Below are 27,889 nucleotides of genomic sequence, written 5' to 3' on the forward strand. Positions count from 1 at the left end.
TTGGAAAATACTTAGCATTGCCCCCTTTTTTAAAGTTTATTTTTACAGCACATTTTAGTAACAAGCATGGGCGTAGGAATGTGGCTCTCTCCAATATTGGAGAGAGCCACATTCGTCCCCCCCAATAATTTCACTGCAGTTGCGAAGAATTTTAAAATCTTCCACTCGCGTGCTTTTATTTTGAAGGCGCATAACAGCGCATTCAGCAGAGCGCTTCCTCCTCCTCCCCCCTCTGAACGGCTCAGAGTAAAGGCAGCAGCAGATGGAGTCAGAAACTCCGTTTGAAGGAGGTAAACGATCTGTCAGGAATGTTGCCATGAATATCGCTCGTTTATAACATCTTGTTGTCAGTTTACTTTCATATATAGAACTAAATATTTTTGGTTTAGCTGTTTAAATTCTGGAATAGTCACATGTCCAAAATTTTACCACTAACTTTAACAGTTAGCTAGTCTAGTCACAATGATTTAGACTGAAACAGCAGCAAAATGAGCAACACCTGATCATACTCGACCACTTAACATGTGTTTATATATTATATTATATTATATTATATTATATTATATTATATATTTAGGAGAACAGCAGTGCTAGAATGATGTTGAAGAAAGGTGAAGAAGCTCTGGTGAGGTCTTCATTTAGTTTATTGAAATATGTATTAACTGTTTTTAATTTTTAAATAAACTAAGCTATTTTATTATGAGAGGAGCAGGTCAGGGAAGACATAGGAGAGCCAGGTGGAGTTTCAGGGTGTGAAGATATAAAAATTATATTAATTATAATAGAACCAGAAAGGAGAACAGGAGGAGACTGATGTCAGGTTGATTTCTTTCAACGTTTCAATATGTTTTCATTATTTCCACACCATAAGGTTAATGGTTAGAAGACAATAAGAAAAGTGCTTGAGGAGAGATTTAAAAATAAATTAGTGAAAATTTTTGCTACACAGTAAATAGAGTTGAGATGTATAATAATGTATACATCTGAAAATTAAGTTTAAATTCTCATTCTGTATGATAAAAACATACTTTTTATATTTAGTTCACATTCTGACACTGTACATTACTGAAGTGTCTGTTGTAAATACATGAATTCATGCAGGAACATCAGGCTGCAGAGAGTCAGAGGGAGGCAGAGACAGAAACACATATTCCTACACCCTTGGTAACAAGGCATTTCAAAGTGGTTTACATCATAAAAAGACAAAAATACAAAGTCATGGGACACACAGTGTCATGTTGAACCGATACGGGACGCGATTTGTTCCGTATTTCTATAAATGTCAAAGACACGCCGATAGACACGCCTATCACACACATATCAACACTAATTATAACAATAATGACCAAAATAAAACAAGATACAGGATAATATTAAGGTCAGCTAAATTGTCGTGGTGGGAGCTAAAGGACACCAGAACTCTATGGACTGACGCTGTTGTCACGGTTGCCTAGAGACGGACACTACGCAGCGCGGTGAGCTGCCAACCCTTGTCTTTTAAAAACATCCTCAACCCAATTCTACACCGTTCTTAGAACCAAAACCTCTCGTAAAGATACAAACGTTAGAGGCAGTGGCGCAAAAAGTGGGTATGCAGCGCATGCAACGCATAGGGGCGCTGCACCAGAGGGGGCGTCAAAACCCCATCTGGAGGGGGCGGCGCCGATGATGCCTTCGCATACACTTCACCGCGCCCTTACGCTCCTTCACCTCGTTCCTTCACCTCTTGGGCGGGGGTGGGTTTAGAGCGACCGTATGTTTTCTACGCTCCTTAACCCTTATGTACCTTTCTTGGTGGTGGGGGGAAGCGGGCAGCTTTCAAACGGAAATAAAACACTTTTTAATATAAGTTGCTTCTTTGACATGATCACAGAACTGCCAAAACATATGTACAAAAATACCAGACAAAGTGAATCACAGCAACGTCATCAGCCGGTGAGACACTGAACTGATGCGGTGAAGCTACCAGTAGCAGGAGCGGAGCTACAAGCTACAAACACTGAATAGAAGAAGAAGGAGAAGGAGAAGAAGAAGAAGAAGAAGAAGAAGAAGAAGAAGAAGAAGAAGAAGAAGAAGAAGAAGAAGAAGAAGAAGAAGAAGAAGAACTGCCATCGATACCGTTGCAGCCAAGCATGATTTCATGTTACACAATACAGTTTTACCAAGTTGCTCAAAGTCTAATCTGGTATTGTTGTGCATATAAGGTGTAAAGTTTACCTTCGACCAAACGCCCCCCAGAGGAATCCCAGCCCCCCCTCCCCCCCCCTTTTGTAAAAATTTCCGCCAGCGCCCACTGCCTTCCTCTGAACGCCCCTGGGGGGCGGTAGCGCCCACGTTGAGAACCGCTACTCTAGATCTTGCTGAGTCCTTTAATTCTGAAAATATTCTTCAGGTGATAAGACATTTCCGACTTTGTAATTGTCTTTATGTGGCTCTGAAGGTTCATGTCAGAGTCTATCACTACACTCAGATTTCAGGTCTGACTGCTAGTTTCCAGCTGTAATAACTGAAGCTGTGTGTTGACTCCAGATCGTTCCTCTTTAGGTCCAAAGATAACTTCAATTTTGTTTCTGTTCAACTGAAGAAAGTTATGGCACATCCATGTTCTAAGCATCTGTTCAGTGCACGGATGGGTTCAGACCGAGTCACCTGATGACACTGTAATGTAGAGCTGTCTACCATCTGCGTAGTTGCTAATCGTATTTCTTGTTATAACCTGAGCTAAAGGGGGCATAAAGATACTGAATAAAAGAGGTCCTTGGATTGAGCCTTGTGATTTCGGACTGCTTCGATAAGAAGTTTCCTATTAAAACTGTTCTTTATGTAAGATTCAAACCACTTGAGTACTGGACAGGAGAGTCCGACCCGACTTCCAGTTGTTTTAGTCATGGTCAACACTAAGTTCAGCAAAACCACAGTTCTTCCACAGCCTGTGTTTATATGGATGTCTTTGATCTCTATGACTAGGGCTCTCTCTGTACTGTGTGAGCCTGGAAGCCAGACTGAAACATATCAAAGCGGTTGGTTATCGTCAAGAAACAATTTAACTGCTGAAACAGCATTTTCAATAATTTTGCTGATGAATGGAAGGTTGGAGATCGGCCTGTAATTCTGTAATAGTGATTTGTCCAGATTGTTCATTTTTATCAGAACAATCTGGAATAAATTGAATAAAACCTTGAATAAAGCTGCTGCTTGAATAAAGCTGCTGTTTTTAAAACCTGAGGGGCAGCACCTGATGAGAGGGATGAGTTTACTATTTGAATCAGATCAGATGCAATGACAGGTAGGACTCCCTTAAGAAAATGTATAGGTATGATATCAAGACAGCAGGAACTTGAGCTTGATTGATTTGTAATTTCTAGACTTTTATGGTTAAGTAGTTGAAATTGAGTCATTTTTTTCTGCATTTGTTGTGTTTGCTTACATTGGTACTGGAGATTTAAAGAGCTCACCTTTATACAGCTCTTACAAGCAACTGACCCAAAGATTTCAATATGCTTTTCTGTATTATGGAGAGCTCGGGGGGTTACAACATAATTCCATGTATAATTGAAATGCACAAAAAAATACTAATAAGTTTGATCTTCCAGGTCAGAGAAACCCTGGCAGCAGAGACCGGGCTAAGTGTTCGTGTGGTTCAGGTGTGGTTCCAAAACCAAAGGGCAAAGGTCAGCAACGTGTACCTAAACCAGCCTCCAGAACCACATTATGCATGTATACTGCTGTTCTCATGGCTGTAGTAGTAGTAATGTTAAGATGCAAAGTTGATTAATACAAGCCCAATTATTCTGTTATTTCTTTATGTCAGATACTAGATCCTTATTTGCATGTTGTATGACCAAACTTTCCCACATCTCTCACTAAAAATTATTCCTTCCTGCCTTTTGCCAAAAGTGCTTAAATGTCTGAATCAGATCTGTATCAGTTAAACCCAGTAGATTAAGCATTTCTAATCTACCATTTGCTCTGTTTGCTCGTATTTGGGCGAACAGGCTTGCCAAAGTTTGGCCAGCCACAAGGTGTTTTACCCCAATTAGCAACCAGTCCGTCAGCATGAGTCTTAAATTGCTTGTCGGTCTTAGTCTCAGAATTTTAAGCATTTCACAATCATTTGTGATATTTATGTGGTTCTTTCTATAGTTGGCAATAGACCAAACTGATTCAGCAATTTAATAAAAAAGCTCACTAGATACTTTTTTCTTAAACTTTATGATTTAGACTGATTCAATTAAATTCAAATTCAAAGTTCACACACCAATTTATGTTTATTTACTTACAGATGAAGAAGTTAGCACGCAGACAGCATCTACAGCAGGAGCAACACAGCAGTCAAAGACTGGGCCCAGGTAAGTTTACCATCAGTAATAGTGAATGTGTATAACAGTACATATAAATTACAGCAGTGGCGCCACCAGGAATCTTGGGCCCCCTGACAAAAAATTTGATTGGGTCCCCCCTGCGCAGCTGCTGTTACAATTTTTTGAGTCTATTTGACCCATCAAAAGCGTAACAATTTAAAGGCTTGCAACGGCCTTGCTTTCTTTGGTTCAATACTGATAACTAGCACAATATTTACTGCTCACGAGTTTTACATCCACATACAGTATGCAAGTAGGTTGCTTAATTTTTTTTCTATTAGTTTTAGATTACTGAAATATCTCTCCCCATGAGTAACAGTCAAAAGCAACATGAAAAATATACATGAAGCAATCCAGACTTCTCAAAAATGCTATGTAGTTAAATTTTATTCAAGCTGCAGTATATAACTTTAATAAAAAACATGTTTCTCCATATTTGTTAAAGTTGTCACCAAGTCGTGACAGTTTGCTATGAGACAGATAATCCATGAAAACAATCAATCTCCTCCACCTCCTCCCTGAATTACTATTGCTAGCTAAAGTTCTGACCACAAACAACCAATCAGAACCAGTAGGATAGTCTAAGTGCTGTCAGTCAACTTCATTCACTCACTGCTAAATGTGCTAGTAGACAAACAACATATCGTTACAGGAAACCGTTTATCTGCCGTCATCGGTAGCTATGCTAACTAGACTGAGCATTAACAACAGGCTATGCTAGCTGCAGCATAGCACAGAGCGAGGGGGAGGAAGGATAAGCAGCCACATGAGATTGTGATTGACAGCACTAAAACTCTCCTGCCAGTGACTGCTTGTTTCTAGATAGCACTGGGAGAAAGCAGAGGAAATAGATTTTTCACAGATTATCTCTCATACCATACTGTCACAACATAATGACAGTTTTAACAAATATGTGAAAATATTTTTTTTAATAAAAGTTACATACTGCAGCTTCAATTTCACTAAGGAGAGAGCAGGTCAGGAGGGACGTGGGTTAGAGCTGCTGCTGACTGACTCATCTGTTAAGCGTGGTAAAAGGTATAAGGGACAGGTTAAATATATGAATATCTTGGTAATTTGTTCCCTTAATTCATTAAATGCTAGTGAAATGGAGGCAAACAGTAGTCTGTAGCTAAGCTAACTATGCTAAATGGTTGATAAACTCACACACTCTACTCACCTCGGAGAAAAACTGGGTTACAAATTGACACTCTTACCTTTTTCTTTCTCTCCCTCTCTATTTCTTTTCTTTTTTGAAAACCTGTCTATTATTTTTCTTAGCAGCATAGTAGCTGCCACAGTCATTCTTGTCTTCTACTGACTGCTGCTGAACACTGTCACCGTCAAGCCGAACGAACCATTTCATGCAGATCCGGGGGGGGGGGGGGGTGTTCAGGGCAAATATGGATATGTGTTTTTTGGTCTGGGAGGGGTAACATTTCATTTTTACTGCTAAAAGCAATCTTCAAAAACACAATATGATTAATTTTCTAATTGACAGGGCTCCAATTTTTTTTAATTTCTAGGAACAAAAAATAAATAAATAAATTGTGGAGGGCCCCCTGTTGGTCAGGGGCCCTTAGAATTGTCATAAATTTTCCCCCTTATCGACCTTATTCCTGGGAGGCTTACTGGGGAAATGATTATGGGTCTTACTTCCGGTGCCCACCAGAAGTAGCAGTATTTCATTGTAATTTCTAGTTTATTTTGCTAGTCTATATTCATGATAGAAGTTACAGCTCTCTTTTCGGTTATAATACAATATTAGTAAAACTTGTTTATGGACACACTGTCTGCTATCAGAGAGCTGCTCAGTACAAACGATCGTAATTGTGAGTTTAATTACGGGAAGCGACAGGAACACGATCGTTAAGATTTGTAACAGAATGACCGTGGATTAGCAGCGCTGCTAGCAGCTCGTTTCTCTGAAGAACTGACAATAATAAAGAGAAAAGCAGAGAAGCTGGTCGTAGAGAAGGGACAGAGGCAGCTGACGCGTTTGTGGGAGTCGCTGGGCACGCAGGGCTTTGAGGCATTTGTTGGTTAAAGTTAAAGTGATGGAGATGTAATTTGGAGTAAATTGTGGATTAATTTGAACAAGGAAGTGCGATGGATGAATGTGAAGAATTAGATGATTCAGATAATTGTAGTATGAATAGTGATTATTGTAAAAGTAGTGCTAAAACAGGAGACTGGCAAACAGTGAACAGAGGAAATAAGAAGAGGAAAGGAATTGAATCTGATGAAGAAAAAGAGAAGAGAATAAAGGAAATGAAATTAAAATGATTATTGGGTTCCAGAATCCATGTGCTTTGAATCCTTTAAAAATAAGTGAGGCAATACATAAAATAGTAAGTGAGGTGAAAGTAGTTAAAACGTTAAGAGATGGTAATCTATTGGTGTTAAGCAGAGATAGAGATCAGGTGCATGGACTAATGAGATGCAAGACAATATTGGGGAAAACAATCAAACCATAGTTATGGCAGGACAGAGGAAAGGCAATGGGAGTAATATCTGGAGTATCAACTGATTTGTCGGAGGATAAGATTAAAGGTAATGTAAAAGGAGCTCGGGTGATTAAAGTGAAGCGCTTGTTTATTACAAGAGAAGGGGTTAAAAGTCCTAGTAAATCAGTTGTTAGTCCTAGAAGAGGATAGATTACCTGAAAAAGTAATGATTGACTATGTCACCTATGCAGTAAGACAATACATTCCTCCACCAACCAGAATGTCAAATGTCAAAGGTTTGGACATATTGCTGCTGTTTGCAGAGCTAAGGCCAGGTGTGCTAAGTGTGGAGGGGAGCATGAATATGGAAAATGTTCTGAAGGAATTAAATTAAAATGTTGTAATTGTGGAGGGGAACATAGTGCAACATTTAAGGGATGTGAAGCTCATAAAAGGTCAGTGCAGGTGCAAAATATATGCACAAAGGAAAAAATTACCTTTGCAGATGCAATTAAGAAGGTAAGTAATTTAAATATTAATGCTAAAAGAGATGGAGCTTGTGGCACAGGCCACAAACTCCATCTCAAACAACAGAGCAAATGTAGAGCATGATAACCTTAGGAAGTACAATAATAGTGGAGAAGAAGAAATTTGTTGCATTTATTGTGGAAGTAATAAATTGTTCAGCACAGACAGAAAGTAGAACAGACCGAATTAAAATAATAATCAAAGCAGCAGAAAAATACCTTGAGATGGAAGACTTGTCATTTGAGTCTGTTAGTGCAGTTTTAACTACTGGGATAAATGAAAGTCAACAGTCCAGTAATGGTGAAATTTGATGGTTTTATCCATATTGCAGTGGAATGCAAGGAGCTTAATTGCTAATAGACAAGAGTTTAAATATTTTATTGAAAGTCAGAATGTTAAACCACATATAGTTTGTGTTCAAGAAACCTGGTTAAAACCATTACTTGATTTTATTCTTAATGGATACATAGCATTACGTAAAGATAGAAATCCAAATGTAGGAGGAGGTATTGCTATATTTGTTCAACATGGTATTAATTATAAAGTTTTGAATATAAATGAAGAAATAGAAGTTATAGGGGTTGAGGTATGGATCAGTAAATAAAAATTTAATATAATAAATTTTTGTAATCCTTGTAAAAAGTTAAGTAGAGAAAGACTTGATAGTATTTATGAGAAGGAGAATGGAAGAAATAGTTTATGTGGAGATTTTAATGCTCACAATACCTTATGGGGAAGTAAAAAGATTGATGAAAATGGAAATATAATTGAGGAATTCATGGATGACTATAAGTTAATTTGTCTAAATGATGGAAGAGGAAATAGATTTGATGTAGGACATGGAGCAGAATCTGCAATTGATCTTACTATAGTGCCAGATCAGTTAGCAGGAATTAGTCAATGGGAAGTAATTAATGATAACCCCCTTGGAAGTGATCACTATCCTATTCTGCTTAAATTTCATAATTTTAAGGTAGTAGTTGAAGAAAATTGGCATCCTAAATGGAGAATAAAGGGGGTTAATTGGACAATATATAATAAGACGGCAAGTGACAAACTTATGGAGATTATGCCAAATTTAAGTAATGATATTGAAGAATTAAATTCAATGATTAAACATATAATATGTGAATCTGCAGAAAAGGCTACGCAATATTAGCTTGGTGTGATGTGAATTTTATTTTTCGTTTGAATTTAAAAAATAATAAAGTTCATGATCTGAGTATTTATCATTATGATTGGGCCAGGAAAATTTATTTATAAAACAAAATCAAAAATCTGGGATTATTTAGTTCACCACAACCAGAACCTCGAGGTTTTCCGTTGCTGAGTGTCGCTGCAAATCAACGGAGAAATAACCGCAGCTCCTGCGCTCCAGACCGTAATACGGAGAATCTTCCCACTGGACTAGATCCGAACCGAATCAAACATTAACCTGTTATAGAGAGCAACTTTCCACTGGAAAGTGTCGTAAGATGCCCTTGTGGAGCATCGGGTAACTGTTGTGCTGTTCACAGTGTTGTATAGTAACGAAGTAAAAACACTTCACTACTTTACTTAAGTATATTTTGGAGTACTTCATACTTTCCTCGAGTATGAACATTTTTGATAACTTTCACTTTTGCTTCACTATATTTCCGAACTTAATTGCATACTTTTACTCCGATACATTTTCAATGTGTGGTGTAGTTACTCATTACAAAAAAGCGCGAGAGAGAAACGCTAGTGTTTTGACCCCACTTACTGATTGACTGCAACTAAGTCGGTAGCCTACTTGCCTGGGCTTGTTCATCACCACCAATAGGATACACCTGTTTCGCTTCTCCCATTAAACACAAAGCAAGTCTCGCAATCAGCAGCAGCCACATGGAGGAGGAGACGGAGACCACAACAACGTTTTACTTTTACGTCGGACACGGCTCCAGGGGAACCACCAGCTGGTGATGAGAGCCCATGGGCTTATTTAAACACACTATACTCTTTCATGGGTGTTATAGATTCGTCGTACCGCATGAAGTGTATGTAATACCTGCCGAAAGATCTTACAAAAACTCCTTGTCCAACTTGAAGAAACACATCGATGTAACCTCTTATGAAATGGTTATAATCCTCCTGTTTCAGTAACTACAGCTTGGTCACTAGGCACTATTGTGAAATCTTGAGCATAACGTTACCTGTATAAATGAACTTTGTTTGGCATTGTTTCAGTTCTACATGTGGTGCATTTAGCTTAGGCCTAATGTTGACTGTAGCAGGCTACCTAGACTCCTCTGTTCAAGGGGGGATGGAAGCCATAGCGATATTGTATTTAGTGCTTAAAAGTTTTAGAATATCTTAACTTGACCTTTGCAAGGCCAATTATCTACTTCACACCAATAGTTTCTGAAGTAGAGTAATCGTAACAGCTTTTTTACTTCATGTTGGCCGCATTTTCCGTACTGACTATTTATTTTTCTCATTATCAGCACTGACTTTACTTGAAGGGTAAACTTAAGGCTTGCAAAAGCTTTGTATTTTCTGTCCTGGAGGGTATACGAAGAAGCTGGTTCAGTTGGAAAGCAGGTTAAGTTAATCTTGTGGTATAGGTGAAGCACCTAATTTTCTTAACTAAATGATGCCTCCAGGTATATCTATTAGCAGGTTTAATTTTGCCTGCACTTGGTTGTGTACATTATTTTAAGTGTATTTGACAAGTTTACCAAAATATAAAAAATGTCATTCAAACTGCATTTGCCTTGTTTTACTTTTTTACTTATACTTTTCATTACATTACTTGAGTACATCCATTTTTACAGTAATTTCCATACTTAAGTACAAGACGTTTCAGATACTTTAAGACTTTAACTCAAGTAATATTTCAGTCAGTGACTTGGACTTTTACCAAAGTCATATTTTGGAGAGGTACCTATACTTTTACTTGACTCTGAGATTTCAGTACTTTATACAACACTGGCTGTTCGTGGCTGTTCTCTAATAATCAGACCAAGTTTAATTTGTGGCTGGCTGCAGCAAGTGTGTTTTGAACGTGCTCCCAAAACAAAAGCGGTAGTCTTCATTGCCTACCGACAGATAAGCAAACAAAAAGAATTTGGCTAAAAATTCTAAACTTGAAGAAAGAACCCAAAATGCTTTATGTGTAGACAAAAAGCCAACGGAAGAAAACCCACATCTGCATCCGAAGCAACTGAGTCAGTGAAGAAGCTAACTATGCTAGTGCGGGTAGCTACATATGCTATTGTGACTTGAAGAAATGCGGCCATTTCTTCAAGTTGTCATCCCCCCAATAGCTGTAGGTTGCGGTAACCAATATTCTCACATTTAAACTTTGATAGCTGGTGTTCCCACATATTTCATAGCCTAAAAGCTCTCACGAAAGCTGGTTAGCGAGTTGCTAACATGTAAACAAATGGAGTTTCCAGTTAGCGGCGGAAGTCGCGCCCATAATTCATGCAAAGCATCATGGGGTGTAGGAATAAGGTGGATACGGCGCCCCTGAATTACAGTACAAATTATTAAGTTTATTAAAAGAACAATGGTACACTCCCAGTTGTACAATTAAAATAATCATATGTTCTGATGTCAGATGCTGGGGAATATGAATTTTTCTGGCTGCACTTCTATAAAGTGGAAGCCCTGATTTTATCAGTAGAGCTTGCTTACTGCAGTGTGTGCAGTGTGGGCTAATTGCCACTGTGATCTTGCAGGGGATATGAGCAGACAGTTTAGATAAGTGTCTCACTGCTTTGGCAAGTACAGCTTCTATCTGCTCTGGGATTTGCAGGATGTCAATATTGGCAGAACAGCTCATTTGGTTTATTACAGCGGAAACTGCTGCTGATAACCAAATGAGCTAAGCAAATCAGCAAATGGGAAATGTTTGAAGTTGATGCTAGAATAAACTGGAAAATCCATGGAAACATTAATGATTGTCAGCCATCCTTAAGACAACCATTCAGTTTATATAATACATCTACTGTATGCTTTGACTTGTAAAGTCTTAACTAAAAATGGATATAACATTTTATTTCAAATTTGCATGAGTATTATATAGGTCATGTAGCATTATTTGCAGTAATTATATTTTTAACTTCCAAAAGTTATCCATGAATGATTTCATATTTTATCTCCAAGATGGGGTATATTTTAGTGGGGTTTATGTTATAGATCAACACAACGCACTGCATTTTTTGTTTTATTTTTAGAAAAGTATGAAGAAGATGATTTGATTTTTGTAATTTTTATTGTTGCAAGCAGTCTGAAAAAACTATTTTGCATTTATAACCACCCCCCAATGTCAAAACTAAGCAAAGAACCTTTAGCTGAAATTGGACCTAGCTAAATTCATCTTCCTTTAAACTCTAAGCAGCTTCTTCATAATATTCTTTTGTCAATAATATCCTCTGCAGAAATCCCAATAAAAGTTTTGTGCAACATGTTTGAGAGGCAATTTCTCATGTTTTGTCAACTTTGCAACAAGACATCTCAATTATTCCCACACCATCAATTTTTTAGATACTTGCAGGTGCGTAGTTTTGCCCATTCTACCTATTCAAGTTTTCCCAACCTTCCCAGGGATTGACCTTTAGATATTTTGGTAACACTTTATTTGAAGAGGGTTGAATAAGACTGACATGACACTGTCATAAACATGACATAACACCTGTCATGAACATGAATAAGCCTTCATGAATATTTATGACTGTTGTCATAAAGCGTCATTCGGTAAATTATGACACTTTTAATACAAAGTTGACATTATTCAAAATGTCTTTGTTATGACAACTTGACAATAACCAAGAAATCATTACTGACATAAATTTGTTATAAAAGTATTACTGATTGCACTTTAAAAATTAGGTAACTTTATGTTATTAAAGATAAAGTTTAAACAGTAATGATTTATTGGTTAATGTCAAGTTGTCATAACAAAGACATTTTGAATAATGTCAACTTTGTATTAAAAGTGTCATAATTTACCGAATGACGCTTTATGACAACAGTCATAAATATTCATGAAGACTTATTGATGTTCATGACAGGTGTTATGTCATGTTTATGACAGTGTCATGTCAGTCTTATTCAACCCCCTTCAAAGAAAGTGTTACCGATATTTTTTCTAAAACCAACTGTCAAATTGAAAGGTGCTATTTTTTATTTCTACAAACAATTAATTCCTTTAGATCACTTTGGGACGAGGACTTTGGACACAAATCCTCTGAATTTGTGCCAGACATAACCTAATTCAATGCAAACTTCTGTATTGCACTCAGGGCCGGCCCAATTTATACCAGGTGAGTCTTTCTCCCCAGAGAATGTGGATTGGTACTGGACTGATTCTGTGCCTTCAAATGATTTTAACAGAAGTTTCACATAACTTAGAAGTTGATGTAAAAATGTTTGTTTTAGCCACAAAATGATTATGCTCAGCAGCAAACAACATATTCCCAACTACAGCACAGAGTAGCTCATCGATGTAGCAGCTATGTAGCCTGATAGAAAACATTTTAACAATGTCAAACTTTGAGAAGTTTTAATTATTGCTATCAAACGTTATCAAACACGGTGTTTTGAAGCCAAAAGACCTCAGAAATATACAGAGCCAACCATGAGAATCAACTCATTTAAAATTTAAACTCAGTTTCACACAAACATAAAAAGACCCTAGCATAAATGTTTGGCTGTTGAACTGGACCGTTCCAGGTCGCTATCAAGCTAATTTTCTATTAGCAGCTTTACAAATCTTTTACATGACGTTACAAAGGCACATTAAAACAAACTTTTATCTTGGCTTTTTTTCTATTCTTCCTCTTTCTTTTCTCCTTCCCTGAAGGATAATTCATTTTTTGAGACATTGTTTTGCTTACTTAACTTCTGACTGGAGCTTTGGACGTCTGGATGCTCTGCTCATTACAAGGCAGATCATGATACCGGCGAAGCGTGCGGTACCTACCGCGGTCACCAGGGGTCCCCAAGACCAACTTTATTTTTATTTTTATCCATAAAATAATGATTTCTACATACATTATCAAATATATATTATTGTAAAAATAAATCACTTCATAGTGAAATTGTGTGTTTTGATATTATAATGACAAAGAAATTATTACAAAAAAAATCTTGAGTTATTAAGTACATTGTAACTCAACACTCACTTTGCTTTTTTAGCTTTTCAGTTTAGCAGTACAGTTTATTAAAGCGTCTATATTAACCAATATTCTTGCTGATTTTTTGCACTGTATTTTTTTCTTTTACGCCTGGCATCAGAAAAAGTACCTACATTGGAATATGCAGCCTATGAGTATAAATAGTTGGGGTAACTTGCAACGAATTGTTTTACTTTAATGATGTAAGGAGAAGTTTCTCAATTTTTAAACAGGTAGGTAAATGATTTTTCACATGAGGAAAATGTCAAATTACTGAGCTCTGATGACAAATAATTATTGAGGGAATTTTGGACATAATTTCCCTACATGAACTGGAAATGCAGTCCAGACTTTCACCCCAATGTAAAGCTGTGTTTCATGCTAGAAAGTCTTCAGGTTACCTGTCTGCTTATCAATATCACATTTTTGTTGAACATTTCTGGAGTGTTGCATGAAGCTACTATAAATGTCACAATGTCATTACAGAGACAAATAATCTCTGAAAAAAATGTACCTCCTCTGCCTTCTCCCAGTGCTAAGTCAGAAATACACACATCAGCCAGAAATAGCCAATCAGAGTCAAGAGGTGGGTCTTAGTGTAACAGGTATTAGATATACAAATGAAATTCCTGCTAAAATATGTTTCATAATTGTCCTATAAGTGGTGGTTTTTGGGGCCCCCTACATGGTGCCCTATAAATATGGGGGGAAACTGAGAATTCCACGCAAATCTGTTCAGCGCTCTGCTGTGGTGAGCAGCGATATCAGGAATGCGTTACTTAGACTGACCATGTCGGACCACTTTTTCAGTAAGGAGTAATCTAACGCGTTGCTATTTCAAATCCAGTATGTTTTCGCATCCACCTGAATAATATGTAGTTGCACCCCGCCTGTGAATTACCTCAAGCGCTCCAGAAAACGGCAAACATCGAGACTAACATGAACAGCGCAATAAACGTGAAAACAGCCACGGATGAACGAGTCCGTAAAGTTGTACAACCAAACACTATTATAACTATTAATATTAAGATAAGCGTCACAAATCTGTGCAGCCTTCTGAGTTGTGGAGCCACAGGAGGAGCTCTGTGTGCTGCGCTCTGACACCAAACGCAGGGCCGTAATGCAGAACCTGGACTTTGGGTGAGGGGGATGGGGGAATCCAAAGTCCTTTTTATAGTTTTCCAGACAATAGTGGAACACACAAAAATATACAAATTACTAAAGGTTTCTTTTGTATTGGCAAAGATCAACGTAATTTTCACAGGTGGCAGAGCGTAGTTGTTAGCAGCTGCTGAAAGTAACTAAAAAAGTTACTTTTAATGTAACTTCGTTACATTCCAAATCAAGTAATCAGTAATCTAACTAAGTTACTTTTTCAAGGAGTAATCAGTAATCCAATTAAAGTTACTTTTTCAAAGTAACTATGCCATCACTGATGGTGAGTCATCAAATCCGATTATCTTCTGAGTGGTGTTGGAGGTTGTGTTCAAGGGTTAACTTGGATCTTTCTTGCATTACACAGAGTGATAGGTGATAGGCTCACTACGCCATTTGTGTTTTCTCAACCACTAATTTCAGGTAATTGTTACATTAAATGTCAGTAATTTATGTTGTCAGTTATGTTTGTCAGTTTGTCAGTTATGTTTGCCAGTCTGTAAGTTTGTTTGTTAGGTGTTTCTGTGATGACATGACGTGGTCATCTTATTTTCTGTGAACCACCAGAGGGTGCTCTTAAGTAATTTAATAATTAATTTTGACCGCTGTTTGTATTTATTTTTCTAATTTGTTATTTCAAAAAACAAAAATAAATTGTCTTAAATTAATTTTAAAAATGTATTCTTGAAACCATTATACGATCACATGTCACAAAAAATATGACATGTCGAGATTCACTGTAATAACTGTTTGCGGATTGCGCAGTCTGTTCAGTGCTCTGCTGTGAGCGATAGGTTAACCAGTCGGGAGGCTCACTACGCCATTTGTGTTTTCTCAACCACTAATTTCAGAGGGCGCTGTTAATAAATGTCATGAAATCCAACTGACTGGCCTCGACTGTGTGCATGATGGGATGGGTAAAAGGAGCTGTCACATTAGCTCTGTTGATCAGGCTTGTGTATGAGCTGCTCACCTCCTACCCATTTTCTTCTGCTGTGTTACAGCTTCTTCCTGATAACAAAGCTTGCCACAAATGCTCAGACTAGTTATCATGGAAGAAATATAGTTTTCCTGTTGTGGCAAATTTTTCTCTGCCATTAGCACATTTAGCAGCTCTTTTTTTTTCTTTTACATTTAGCAGCTCCTTTTTTTCCCTTTTACATTTAGCGCTAAGACCTTCCTCCTGGCTTTGACACAAGAAAGATGCATTTTTGCAGACTGCAATAGTAGCACTAAGAGGAGGTTGAGGAAGTTGATTTTTTTTTTACAGATTACTTGTCTAACATGCTGTCATGACTGCAATTTTAACAAATAAAAAGCATATATTTTTATAAAAGTTACATACTGCAGCTTTAAGGCAAAACAGTTCTTGCTTTAAAGAAATCAAGAAATCTGTCAAGATCCGTGTTTTTGTGTTTATATTTGAGTTTTCTGTGTTCAGTCCTGTTTCCCTGAGTCTCTGTCCTGTCCTCCCCGTTGATTGCTCCCCAGGTGTGTCTCATTCCCTTGATTACCCCGTGTGTATTTAAACCCTCCTGTTGTCTGTGTTCCTCGTCGGGTCCTTGTCTATGTCGTAGTTCGTCACTCCAGTAGAACTGTAAAGTCCTGGTTTGTGTTTGTTCCGTCTGGTCCGTTTGACAGTTGCTACCGGTATCTAGCTGTGTGCTTGTTCCTGCCGTGCTGCCTGCCTTGGACTGTTTGTGTGCTTTCTCATCATTAAATCTTCATCATCACCATAACCTGGGTCTCAGCGTCTCTCCTCACCACCAACCACACTTATGACAGAAGGACCCGACCAAGACCGGTGAGGAACGCTACCACAACATCATGGACCCATCAGACCGCCGAAACCTGATCGGTGAGATCAGGAGGTACCAGGCTGAGTTGGCCAGGCCCTACTCAGCGGCCGGACGGCTTAACGCAGCCACGCGGATCTCGATCCACCTGGAGAGGTGGGGTCCGTATCTCCCTCAGGGGCAGCTGATGGAGATTCTCCAGGATGTGGAGTGGGAGTTCCAGACAGCAAGGGAGGTGCTGTCCCATCCTCCCAAGCTGGACTTTTACTCCACCACCTCCGTCCGCCCGTCTCCAGCCGCCTCCGTCCGCCCGTCTCCAGCCGCCTCCGTCCGCCCGTCACCAGTTCCCATGGTGATGGGGTTTCAGGCGGCCAGACTAGCCCCGGGACGACAGGCGGCACGGTTAGTGGCATGGCCTTCCCCCGGGCTCCCCGAGCCCGCTGCTGACGAGCAGCCGTCTGTTCCTGAGTTCCTCGAGCCCGCTGCTGACGAGCAGCCCCCCGAGCTTCCTGAGTTCCTTGAGCCCGCTGCTGACGAGCAGCCCCCCGAGCTTCCTGAGTTCCTCGAGCCCGCTGCTGACGAGCAGCCCCCCGAGCTTCCTGAGTTCCTCGAGCCCGCTGCTGACGAGCAGCCCCCCGAGCTTCCTGAGTTCCCCGAGTCTGCTGCCGGAGCGCAGCCGCCCGAGCTCCCCGAGTCTGCTGCCGGAGCGCAGCCGCCCGAGCTCCCCGAGTCTGCTGCCGGAGCGCAGCCGCCCGAGCTCCCCGAGTCTGCTGCCGGAGCGCAGCCGCCCGAGCTCCCCGAGTCTGCTGCCGGAGCGCAGCCGCCCGAGCTCCCCGAGTCTGCTGCCGGAGCGCAGCCGCCCGAGCTCCCCGAGTCTGCTGCCGGAGCGCAGCCGCCCGAGCTCCCCGAGTCTGCTGCCGGAGCGCAGCCGCCCGAGCTCCCCGAGTCTGCTCCCGGAGCGCAGCCGCCCGAGCTCCCCGAGTCTGCTCCCCCCGAGTTTCCTGAGTCTGCATGTGCGCAGCCCGCTGCCGGTGCGCAGCACCCCGAGCTTCCCGAGCTCCTCGAGCCAGCTCCGTCCGAGCCTCCTGCTGCGGTGGCAGGAACGACCGCCGGACCCGGCTCCACGTCTCTGCTTCCTGCGCCGGCGGCAGAGACCGCCGGACCCGGCTCCACGACTCCGGTTCCTGCGCCGGCGACGCCCGCCGGACCCGCCTCCACGTCTCTGCTTCCCGCGCCGGCGGAGGAGACCGCCGGACCCGCCTCTACGTCTCCGTTTCCTGCGCCGGAGACGCCGCCCGCCGGACCCGCCTCTACGTCTCCGTTTCCTGCGCCGGAGACGCCGCCCGCCGGACCCCCCTCTACGTCTCCACCTCCTGTGCCGTGGGCGGCCCCCGGACTGTGTTTCCTGTGTTTTCAGTTCCTGTGTGGATTAATTTTTGTTTCTGGACTCTGGCCCCTTCCGTCGCCCCTCCGCCCACCCCGTTGGGTTGTTTTTTTGTTGGACTGTTTTTTCTATGGACTCTTGCCCTCCTTCCGTCGCCCCTCCACCCACCCTGTTGGGTTGTTTTGTGTTTTTGGACTTTTCTGTTTTTGTGGGCGTCTGGTATCCGCCCTTGAGGGGGGGGTACTGTCAAGATCCGTGTTTTTGTGTTTATATTTGAGTTTTCTGTGTTCAGTCCTGTTTCCCTGAGTCTCTGTCCTGTCCTCCCCGTTGATTGCTCCCCAGGTGTGTCTCATTCCCTTGATTACCCCGTGTGTATTTAAACCCTCCTGTTGTCTGTGTTCCTCGTCGGGTCCTTGTCTATGTCGTAGTTCGTCACTCCAGTAGAACTGTAAAGTCCTGGTTTGTGTTTGTTCCGTCTGGTCCGTTTGACAGTTGCTACCGGTATCTAGCTGTGTGCTTGTTCCTGCCGTGCTGCCTGCCTTGGACTGTTTGTGTGCTTTCTCATCATTAAATCTTCATCATCACCATAACCTGGGTCTCAGCGTCTCTCCTCACCACCAACCACACTTATGACAAAATCAACTTGAGGGTAAAAAAGAACCCCAGAAAGGGAATTAAATGTACAGCATGAACTATAAAAATATAACCCATATTTAGGAATGGGTTTTCATATTCATAAAATGACCGCACAATGTGTGAACAAAAGTTGAGCTGAGAAAACTGTTTTGACTATTTGCTTTTCACTTTTTCAGAAGTAATATCTGGCTGTATGGATGGTCTGCTCAGCAACTTCTCAGGGTCTCTGCCTCCAACCCGGCCCCAGCTGGTGACCATAGAGCATTGTGGGTACAACATAGACTGCCTCCAGCAGGGCCTCACGCCACCTCAAATGCCTGGTGACCACATGAATCCCTATGGTTAGCATCATTTTCAAGATATTTTAAAGTTCTTATTCTGCATTTTTCTGATTTCTTTAAATTTCAAGAGACATTTTTTCCATCTTTCTTTTCAAAAATTAACTTAATTTTCCCTAACATGCGTTATAATTACTTTTGAACAACCTGATTTAAGTCAAATTTTCTGGTTATCTTTCTACAAGGTTCCTATGAAGCTTGTAAGAAGTTTGCTGAAATTTTGGTCCACTCCTGACAAATCTGGTGATTTTTCTGACACATTTTTAGTGCAACCCTCAAATATTCTATGGTCTTTGGTATGGCCTCTCCAATACATTGACTTAGCCAATTTGGAAGGTTTTTTCTTGCATTTAGATAACTTATTTGTGCCCAATCTTTGCCTTCCTGTCTTGAGATGTTGTATTTTCATATAATGTTGTTTTCTCATGAACCTATTTGAAGTTCACCTAGTTAGCATGGCCACCAATGATGGCAAATACACAATTTTCCTGGAACTATAAGTTGTTTCTCTTCCATTAGTACATTGTGCAGCCCGTACACAAGCATAATTTACAAGTTCCTTACAGAACCAGGAAGTGTTGAGACACTTCCTGGTTCTGATTGGTTGTTTCTGGTATGGAACGGTGCTTTTCTGCAGTTTGGAATCACAGCACTGGGAGGAGGTTAATATTTTTCACAGATTATCTGTCTCATGCTAGTCCGTCACGACAGTTTTAACAAATATGAGAAAAACATTCATTATGAAAGTTATACACTGCAGTTTTAATGCTTTCTATGAAGAGATGTGATTGATCTCCTACAAATCAATAAATCAACAACCTTTAACACAATACTGTGACTTAGCTCTAACCAAACCATCCAATTGTACTGTACTTTGTAAAAACACAGAGTATTTCCAACATGTGTTTTATGTAGGTGCTGGTCTAGTTTATCTTTATGTATTTGCACTGTGCTTTTGCAGATGCTGCATTTCTTCCTTCCTTCACTCATTAGAATATTGAGGGCAAGGTTTACAGTGACTTGCTAAGGTCAGTTCCACATGCAGCATGAAATCCCAGAGTTCTGATGGAAGACAACTTCTCCACCATTGCTATTTTGTCGCTAAAACACATTTAATATTGAATTGTCAAAATAAAGAAAGTAAAGTGTTTGCTATTTTGGGGTGCTGTACATTGTTGTTGCACAACACCCCCCCCCTTCTTTCTCTCTCTACTTCCTCTTCTGAGAGGAGGGAGATGTTGCTCCCAGCTCTCCGTCTAACGGGTCAATTGAGTTTCCTAAATCTGCCGAGATTTACCCTACCCAGAACTGAAGTAAACTCTGCTTAAGCTGGGTGCGAGAAAGACTAGCCTGGCTTCTAACGACCTCCATCCAGATGTCCCACCCTTTTTCACCCTGTGAACTAGCCAGATAGAGTAGCCCGGAATCAGCTAGTTTCACAGAGCACACCTGTTAACGGTCGCTCTTTCTCTTATTACAACTTGCACTTGTTACTGAACCAGGTTGGTTTTAGTGACTCAGGCGAGTCCCAAGGGTGTTGTTTTAGTTTTGGCTAAAAGCAACCTATAAAACATTTTCCACTTTCTCCTCCCAGAATCAAACTTCATAGCTATTTTACAACCATCAAAGAACTTTAAGGTGACTCATTAACTGAATGTCCACAACATCTTTTAGATTTTCTTAATGCTAAGTATTTTATTAGTAAGGCAATTTTGCAAGGGTCAGTACAGCTTACATCAGTAACAGAAATAATCAAATAAATAAAATCAATAATCTAGCCTATCTTTCCCTAATGCTGACACTGTGAACTAAAAAAGGGAAACTTTGAGAGAGACGGACGGAGTTTGGCATTTTGAACCCCAGAACTGGCCTGATGATGAAAAAGGTGTTGCAGCAGCAGGAGGCTCCCAGTACAGGAGGAGTACTGAGTCAGAGCGGCAGATCTCGGGCCTCAGGGTGACTTCCTCATGCTCGTAGCGGTCCTCTCCTTCTTGTCTTGCAGCTCTGTAGCTCCTTTCTCTTCGTCTCACGATCTCTCTGGTCCTTCGAGATGTAGACGAGCTGGTCTCATGGAAGGAACACACCAGTTCTTCCTCTTTGCCTTTGTTCTTTGTCTTTGTCTTTATCTTCATCTTTGTCTTTGGGGTCTCGAACCCAGCTGGTGAGAGAAGTGCAATTTGAAGCCACATGTTGCGGGGCTAACGGGTTGGTCCCCATGTGCAGAACAGTCTTCGGCTCTGTGGCTCCGGCTCTTCTTTAGCTGCAGAGTTCTTTGTCCATCTCGATCTTGGCTCGAAGCTGCCTGAAGGATCCAACCAAAGACTCCTCTTTTGCACTCTCCTTATAAAGGGTTTATCCACCCTTTTGGTGCATTTGCATTGGCTAGCTTTGTTGCTGTGCCTGTTTTATTGGCTGACTGCTTGGACCGATAATCTCATATCCATCACCATCTTTGGACATGACCTGATGTCTGTTCTAATGTCCCCGAGTTGCTCAACAGCCCTCTTGTGTCTAACCTTCTCTTAGGTACGTTTAAAGTTTAGCAATAAGGCCTTAAGACACCTCCGCTCTCCCATCAGTTCCTCTTTCCACCTGACCTTTCACCTACCATCTACCTCCAACACAACATCAGTGACCTTTAGTTACAGTTACACATTTCACCTTTCAGTATAAGAGTAAGTGTAAATATTCTTATAATCAAACCAACATCAACCACTGGTTAAACCAATATTGATTATTAACTTAACTATAAGTTATCATTATTAATTCAAGGATTTTACTCTGGGTTTTATCCAATTACTCAAAATGTCTAGATTTTATTCCTTAAACCTTTAGAGCTCAAAATGAGCAGTCTGAACTATTTTTAATCACTGCAGGCTGGAAACTTCCTCTTTTTCCAGGAAACCTGCTTTTCCTGTTTCATAACTCTCTTTCTGCCTGACTATGATTTTTTATGATTAAATAGAAAAAAGTACAATTAAAGCAAAGTTTGCAGGACACAATAAAAACACACACAACCAGACTGATTTTATTACCATCTGACTACTGTTGGGTCTTGATGTCACCTGTGTAATCAGTTTTAAAGATAACTTTATTTATTGTTATTATTAAACTAAAATCTCCAGCATGGGGAAGTGGGCTGAGCTCGACTTTTCTCGACAACATGCTGTCTTGCTTTATTTTTCACTTTTCTGTGTTATTTCTCCTTTGCCTAGGTATGGATTCCATTTTCCATGACAATGAGAGTGACACCTCTATGACAAGTGTAAGTGAGTCCTTTGTTGCCTTTCCAGGTGGAGGCTTCCTACAGGCACAAACAGGAAACCCAATAGACAGCCTTTACTCCATGCACAGCTCCTACTTTGCTTCCTGAGACCTGGCCATCATTATCTCATGCTGCTGAATAAATATCTTCCAAACAATTCACAAATAGACAAAGTTAAAGATAAAATTGACTGATTGTGTTTGATTTGGGGAATTTAATGCAGCAAAAAAAAAAAACTACTTTCAAACATGTTCAAGCTTCTGTCAGTCAGCATGTGTAAAGAGATCCCAAATCTATCAGAGATTTTCTTATTCTAAGGACTTTTCATATAAGAAGGTAACTGTTAGTAAATATAATTCTACTGACATGTCTATTTGGATTTGTTCTTGTATGTGTGTGAAATGTAATTTACATCCTAAAGAATATCCAGAATTGCCCTTTAAAATGGACAACTATTTATCTCTCACCAGCATCCGTGTTACATTTAAATGGGCATCAAATGTAAATATTTATTTTTTAAATGATGAAGTTTTGTTGTACACGTTAAGCCCCAAACTCCTTTTATTCCTATAAGTGTTTGGATGGTTGTATTCTCTGAGAAAACTGTTACATTGCTATTTACTTTCTAATTTTAAGACAATGTGTCTTAAAAGACTCAACAAATGTTGATACCTTAAATAAACAATGCATTCTTCTACAATCCTGTGATTTCATTAAACTGACAAAATTATCACTGGAAGTTTTAAAAATAAAGTGATGCTACACTTTAAAATAAAGTAAGTGCTGTATACATCAATCAAATCAAAAATTGCTGTCCATGATCAGTTGCTGTACACAACTTCACTGAATCCAAAGCATAGCGTAGCACTTGCCACCCCTGGTATAACAGCCTGGTTCAGTAATTTTTTTTCCAGTGTTTTTACTCCAAATTTGGGGTAGAGTCCTAAAGATGATCATACGGTCAGACATCTGCATTGAATATATTTGTGTCTTATATGCCCATTTTATGGTGTGAAGCATAAAATAAATAAATTACTAATGTTAAACAACATAAATAATCAAAGTATACTTACAGTTAAAAATAGGTTTTGTTGATGAAATATTTGTGAAATTATTAATCATGGCTAAATGCTGCTGATGGGCTAAAGAAAAGTAACTCATCAGTAATCAACGACTATAGACCTATTCCTTTGCACATTATGAAGGTCCAGGAGAGAGTCAAAAAGTATATGCCAAGATTCCCCTCCAGTTTGCTTATTGCTGTGGAGTTTAAGTTGAAGACACCGTCATACACCTGCTCCAACAAATCCACTGTCATCTGGACAAAGCAGGCAGGACTGTGAGGATAATGTTCTTTGGTTTATCCTGTTTATCCTGTACATAATAACACAAATCAACCTGATCTGCTTAGTCAGAAACTATAGAGGACACAGGGGAGGCCTCACCAATCACCCGGATCTATGATTACCTCACAAACAGACCACAGTTTGTGAGGCTGAAGGACTGTGTGCCTAACCAGGTGGTCAGCAACACAGGAGCACCACCGGGGACTGTACTTTCACCATTCCTTTTCACTTTCTACTCTTCAGAGTTCAGTACAAGTCTGGTTTCTGTCATCTACAGAAAAACTCAGATGACTCTGCAGTTTCCGGATGTATCCGAGATCTGGTGGTCCATTTTGTGGCATTGTGTGGGAACAATAATCTCATCTTGAATGTGATCAAAACAAAGGAAATGATTGTAGGTTTCAGGAGAAACGGGGTTACCTCAAACCCTATTTCCATCATGGGAGGAGTAGTGGAGGTGGCTGAGGAACATAAATACCTCTGTGTTCATCTGGACAACAGTAGGCCTTCTAATGAGCCATCATTGGATCCAGGTCTGTCAAACCAGGGAGAGAACTAAAACATGCAGAATGCTGGCTCTCGAGGACCAAGTACACCAATGGTCTGGTATGTCTACTACTTCGAATAGCGTGGGGTTGGTAACACAGCTAACATAACTACATCACTATATCAGGATACCACAAAGTATTTTTTATTACTGGGACCATAAAATATTATTTCTCTAATAAAACACAATACTTTATTTTTTATTTTCTTAAGGATGTAGAGATAATTAAAAGACCATAAGACTTTAAAGTAACACATTTTAAATACCGTGGGTCATTCCTGGACAGTCAGCTCACCTTTGTTGAAAACACTAACTATTTTTTAATAAATGCTCACAGAGATTCTATCTTTCAAGAAACCTTAGTGGTCTTGGGGATAGCCAACTAGAGGTTGTCTACAAGACAATTTTTGAGAGTGATTTAACTTTTCATCTCCTCGGCTTGTATGGTCACATGAGCTGCAGAATAAAAAACAAACTTTTAATTGTTTCAATAGCAGGTAAAATAGTGGTGAAACCACAGAAACCTCTGTCTCAACTGTTTGCTGAAAGAACATGGAAGACGGCAAGGAATACTTTAGAAGATAGCATCCATCTTCTTTTTTTCATCAGTTTGAACTTCTGAGCCTTCCTGTGCTCAGGCATCTATAAGTAGTCATTTATTCCCAGTGCAATAACAATAGTTGACCAAAGTGATTGACAACATCTACATATGTCATGTAGGTGTTTTATTCTATACACACATTGTTGATATTGTGATTCTGTGAATGCATTTTATTTTAGAGTTTTAGAGTCGGAAGGAAACTTTCCACCTTGATGGACAAAATAGTTGTAGCTTTTCCTATATATAAAATCAATATAAGAATTTTTTGCTTGTATTTATTTAACAACCCTGGTTTGTTCATGAATTCTTCTGTGAACCTCATTCATTTGTTATTGAACTTTGCTCAATTACGTTTCTTAGAAAAAGTAAAAAATAAAAGGAAATTTCTCATATGTGGACTCACTAATATTTTGACTTTGTAAATGTTTTTTATTATAGTTACTCATGCTGCATCCCTATTTATTTTATTTCTGAGATGCATAGGTATTAGTTATAATATATGTTTTTATTGTGAGTATATATTTTGAGGGGGTGGGTGATATTTCCTGACATTTCTAAATAGTTACTTCATACATAAGTCATAAGTGCATTTTGTTGGTAGCTAAAAGGTTAGTTATTTTTTGCAAATGAGGGCAGCTATTGGATTTTACGGTGTATGAATATTTCTGATCTTGGTCATGTTCCCAAAGTTATTTGGCACATCACCAACTGATTCTACTTTTAAAACTGTGGTTTGTGCATTTCTATAATTTATCTGCGCAGTATTTCTTGAAAATAGGGACAAAATGGGTTTTAATTTTACCATATTTTTTTTTTAATTATTTCTCAACCTTATGTATGCAAATATGACAAATAATGTTTAGGAAATATAAAGGTGATATGGTGCAGGCTCCCAGTTGCAAATTTTTTTTTTAAATTACATTTTTAATCGACCTGACCCAGAACTTTGTCATCACCATCTGACAAAAATAAATATAAAATGATTTTTAAAATATCCCATTAGTGATATTTTTACTCATTTTACAGACAAATGCTTCTCAAGAAACAAAATAAATATTATTTAAAACAAAAAACAACAAAAAGTCCATCTGATGGAGTTGACAGTGCATGATGGAGTTGACACAGAACTGAAGGTGGTTACAAACTAGTGAGTAAAATGAAAAACTTGATACATGTGAAGTAATGCAATTTATGTAAAATGTATTAAAATGAATTAATTGCACAATTAAGTGAGATTTGACAACAATTTCACTGAAAGAGTCAGAAAAACTTTGACGGAGTTGACATCTGACGGAGTTGACGAAATGCCAAACTACCTCAATTTATATGATGTTATTCTGAAGGAGGCCATATTGTAGCTCATCAGGTCCATGAAATCTTTACAGTTTACCAAAATTAAGCTTTTATTTCACAAAATTCCATCAAAGTTTTGAAAATTGTCAGTTATGGTGTTGACACATCATGGTTGTGACAAACAACTTAGGAATAAAACAGAAGAAAAAACTAAAGAATAACATAAGCTAACCGGAGCTAACTAGCCCTCGTAGCAAAGGAAGAGAAAAGACAACGTCATGGGGTCCTCAGAAGTTCTGGTGCCCCCCAATAATGCCTGATTTTTTTACATTCTTTTCATGTCTGACGGTGTTGACAAAAACTAGGGACAAATTTCAACTGAGTTGGAAAATATCTAAAAATTATTTTTATTTCAATTTATCGATACTTTTATAATTATTTATATGACTACTTATACTTAATTGTCATAATATATAATTTTAGTATTTCTTTAATTGTTTTAAACTATAAGAATGTGTTGAGTTCTGCTCCTGGACAAGGGCTTTTACAGGCACCATCCACCGACTACAATGTTTAAAATAAAAAATATTCAGCAAACACAAGAAAAATATACATTGTTGTGCTCACATGACCCAGGTTAGTTTAGTCAAATATTTGAAAAAAATATATTTTGTGTATATTTTATTCAAATTTAGTGCTCTATCCATAGGAGCTGTTTTGTCCCTATTTTCAAGAATCGCTGTGCAATGATGCAACGAGTCCTTAGAAAAAAGGATTCTACAGGTGTGTAATAAGTAAGATGCAATGCTGCAAAGGTACAATGAATACACTGCAATCTGTTTAAAGATTGAGGGAGTATTTCTGCTATAATGCAGGGTCAAGAAAAATTAAATAAAATAACAAACATGTATCTACATATGCACAGAGGGACAAATGAGGTACACAACCCTTGCACATCCATCTATCTATTCATGCGTCTGTTCTCTCTTGTTTGACCCTCTGGACAGAAAACCTATGGGGAGAGCATCCACGGTTTTAATTAAACAAATACAGCAAAGTGTTATTGCAAGTAATGCAAGGTTTTAGAGATTCCATAATACATTAAATTAATTTTGGTGTACCAGAGCAACATAGACTATTCGCCTATGTTAGCACTTGGCTTGGTTTCATGAATAGTAGGGGCAGCAATTTATCCACAAGGGAAAAAATCTTCTCTTATGAGCTGCTAGTGAACACAAGTGGAATGATTTGATTTGTTTCACTCTTTAAAGCTTCTAGGTAAAAGACAAACAGCTGTCTTTTACAGCTGTTTGTCAATCGTTTTATGACCAAACAATTGATCAGAAAAAAGTATTACGGTCATTTGTCATAAAGGTTTGTGGTTTGAATGCAGTTAGATGGAAGATACAGACTGAGACAGGTGTCAATGGCTCCGTGCACAATAAAACCTGCCGCCCAACAAAGCCTGATCTCAGAGTTGCACAGCCTGGATATTACTTTACTTACAGGGTAAAAAGCACCAAAGAACAATTCTTTGCTTTAAAACAGTGGTTCTTAACCTTTTTTGAGGTACCGAACCCACCAGTTTCATATGCACATTCACTGAACCCTTCTGTAGTGATAAATACAATATGATTTCCCCCCCACCCCCAATTTCAAGACATAGGGGTGCCCCAACTAGAGTCTAGTTGGGTCAACCCATGATCACTAAGTCTTCTTAAAAGATAGAATCTTTGAGAACAGTTCTTCAAAATATAGTCAGTGTTTTCAGCAAAGTTGAGCTGACTGTCCAGGAACGACCCAAATTTGCCACAGTTTCAACAGGTTGGCCATCAAGAGAAACTGGAACCACTTTAAGGGCTTGTTTAGATAATTTAATTACTTTTACATTTTTAAGAGAATGAAAAATGTACAGGTGCTGGTCATAAAATTAGAATATTGTGATAAAGTTCATTATTTTCCATAATGTCATGATAAAAATTAAATTGTCATATATTTTAGATTCATTGCACACCAACTGAAATATTTCAGGTCTTTTATTGTTTTAAT

At 39.2% G+C, this 27,889-nt stretch overlaps 1 protein-coding gene across 1 annotated transcript; it reads left to right on the forward strand.

Moving 5' to 3' along the window:
* The first annotated feature begins 244 nt into the window (after positions 1 to 244).
* Positions 245 to 22,789, forward strand: LOC106911558 (LIM/homeobox protein LMX-1.2-like). The gene is made up of 5 exons (XM_088010703.1): positions 245 to 290; positions 3,594 to 3,671; positions 4,283 to 4,349; positions 18,627 to 18,791; positions 22,004 to 22,789. The coding sequence occupies exons 3-5, from the start codon at positions 4,283 to 4,285 to the stop codon at positions 22,159 to 22,161; spliced, it is 390 nt and encodes a 129-aa protein (XP_087866829.1). The 5' UTR covers positions 245 to 290; positions 3,594 to 3,671; the 3' UTR covers positions 22,162 to 22,789.
* Positions 22,790 to 27,889: the final 5,100 nt, after the last annotated feature.

The sequence above is a fragment of the Poecilia mexicana genome, unplaced genomic scaffold (assembly GCF_051168715.1).
Source record: "Poecilia mexicana isolate PSO_F unplaced genomic scaffold, ASM5116871v1 scaffold_12, whole genome shotgun sequence".
In the NCBI taxonomy this organism is placed as follows: domain Eukaryota; kingdom Metazoa; phylum Chordata; class Actinopteri; order Cyprinodontiformes; family Poeciliidae; genus Poecilia; species Poecilia mexicana.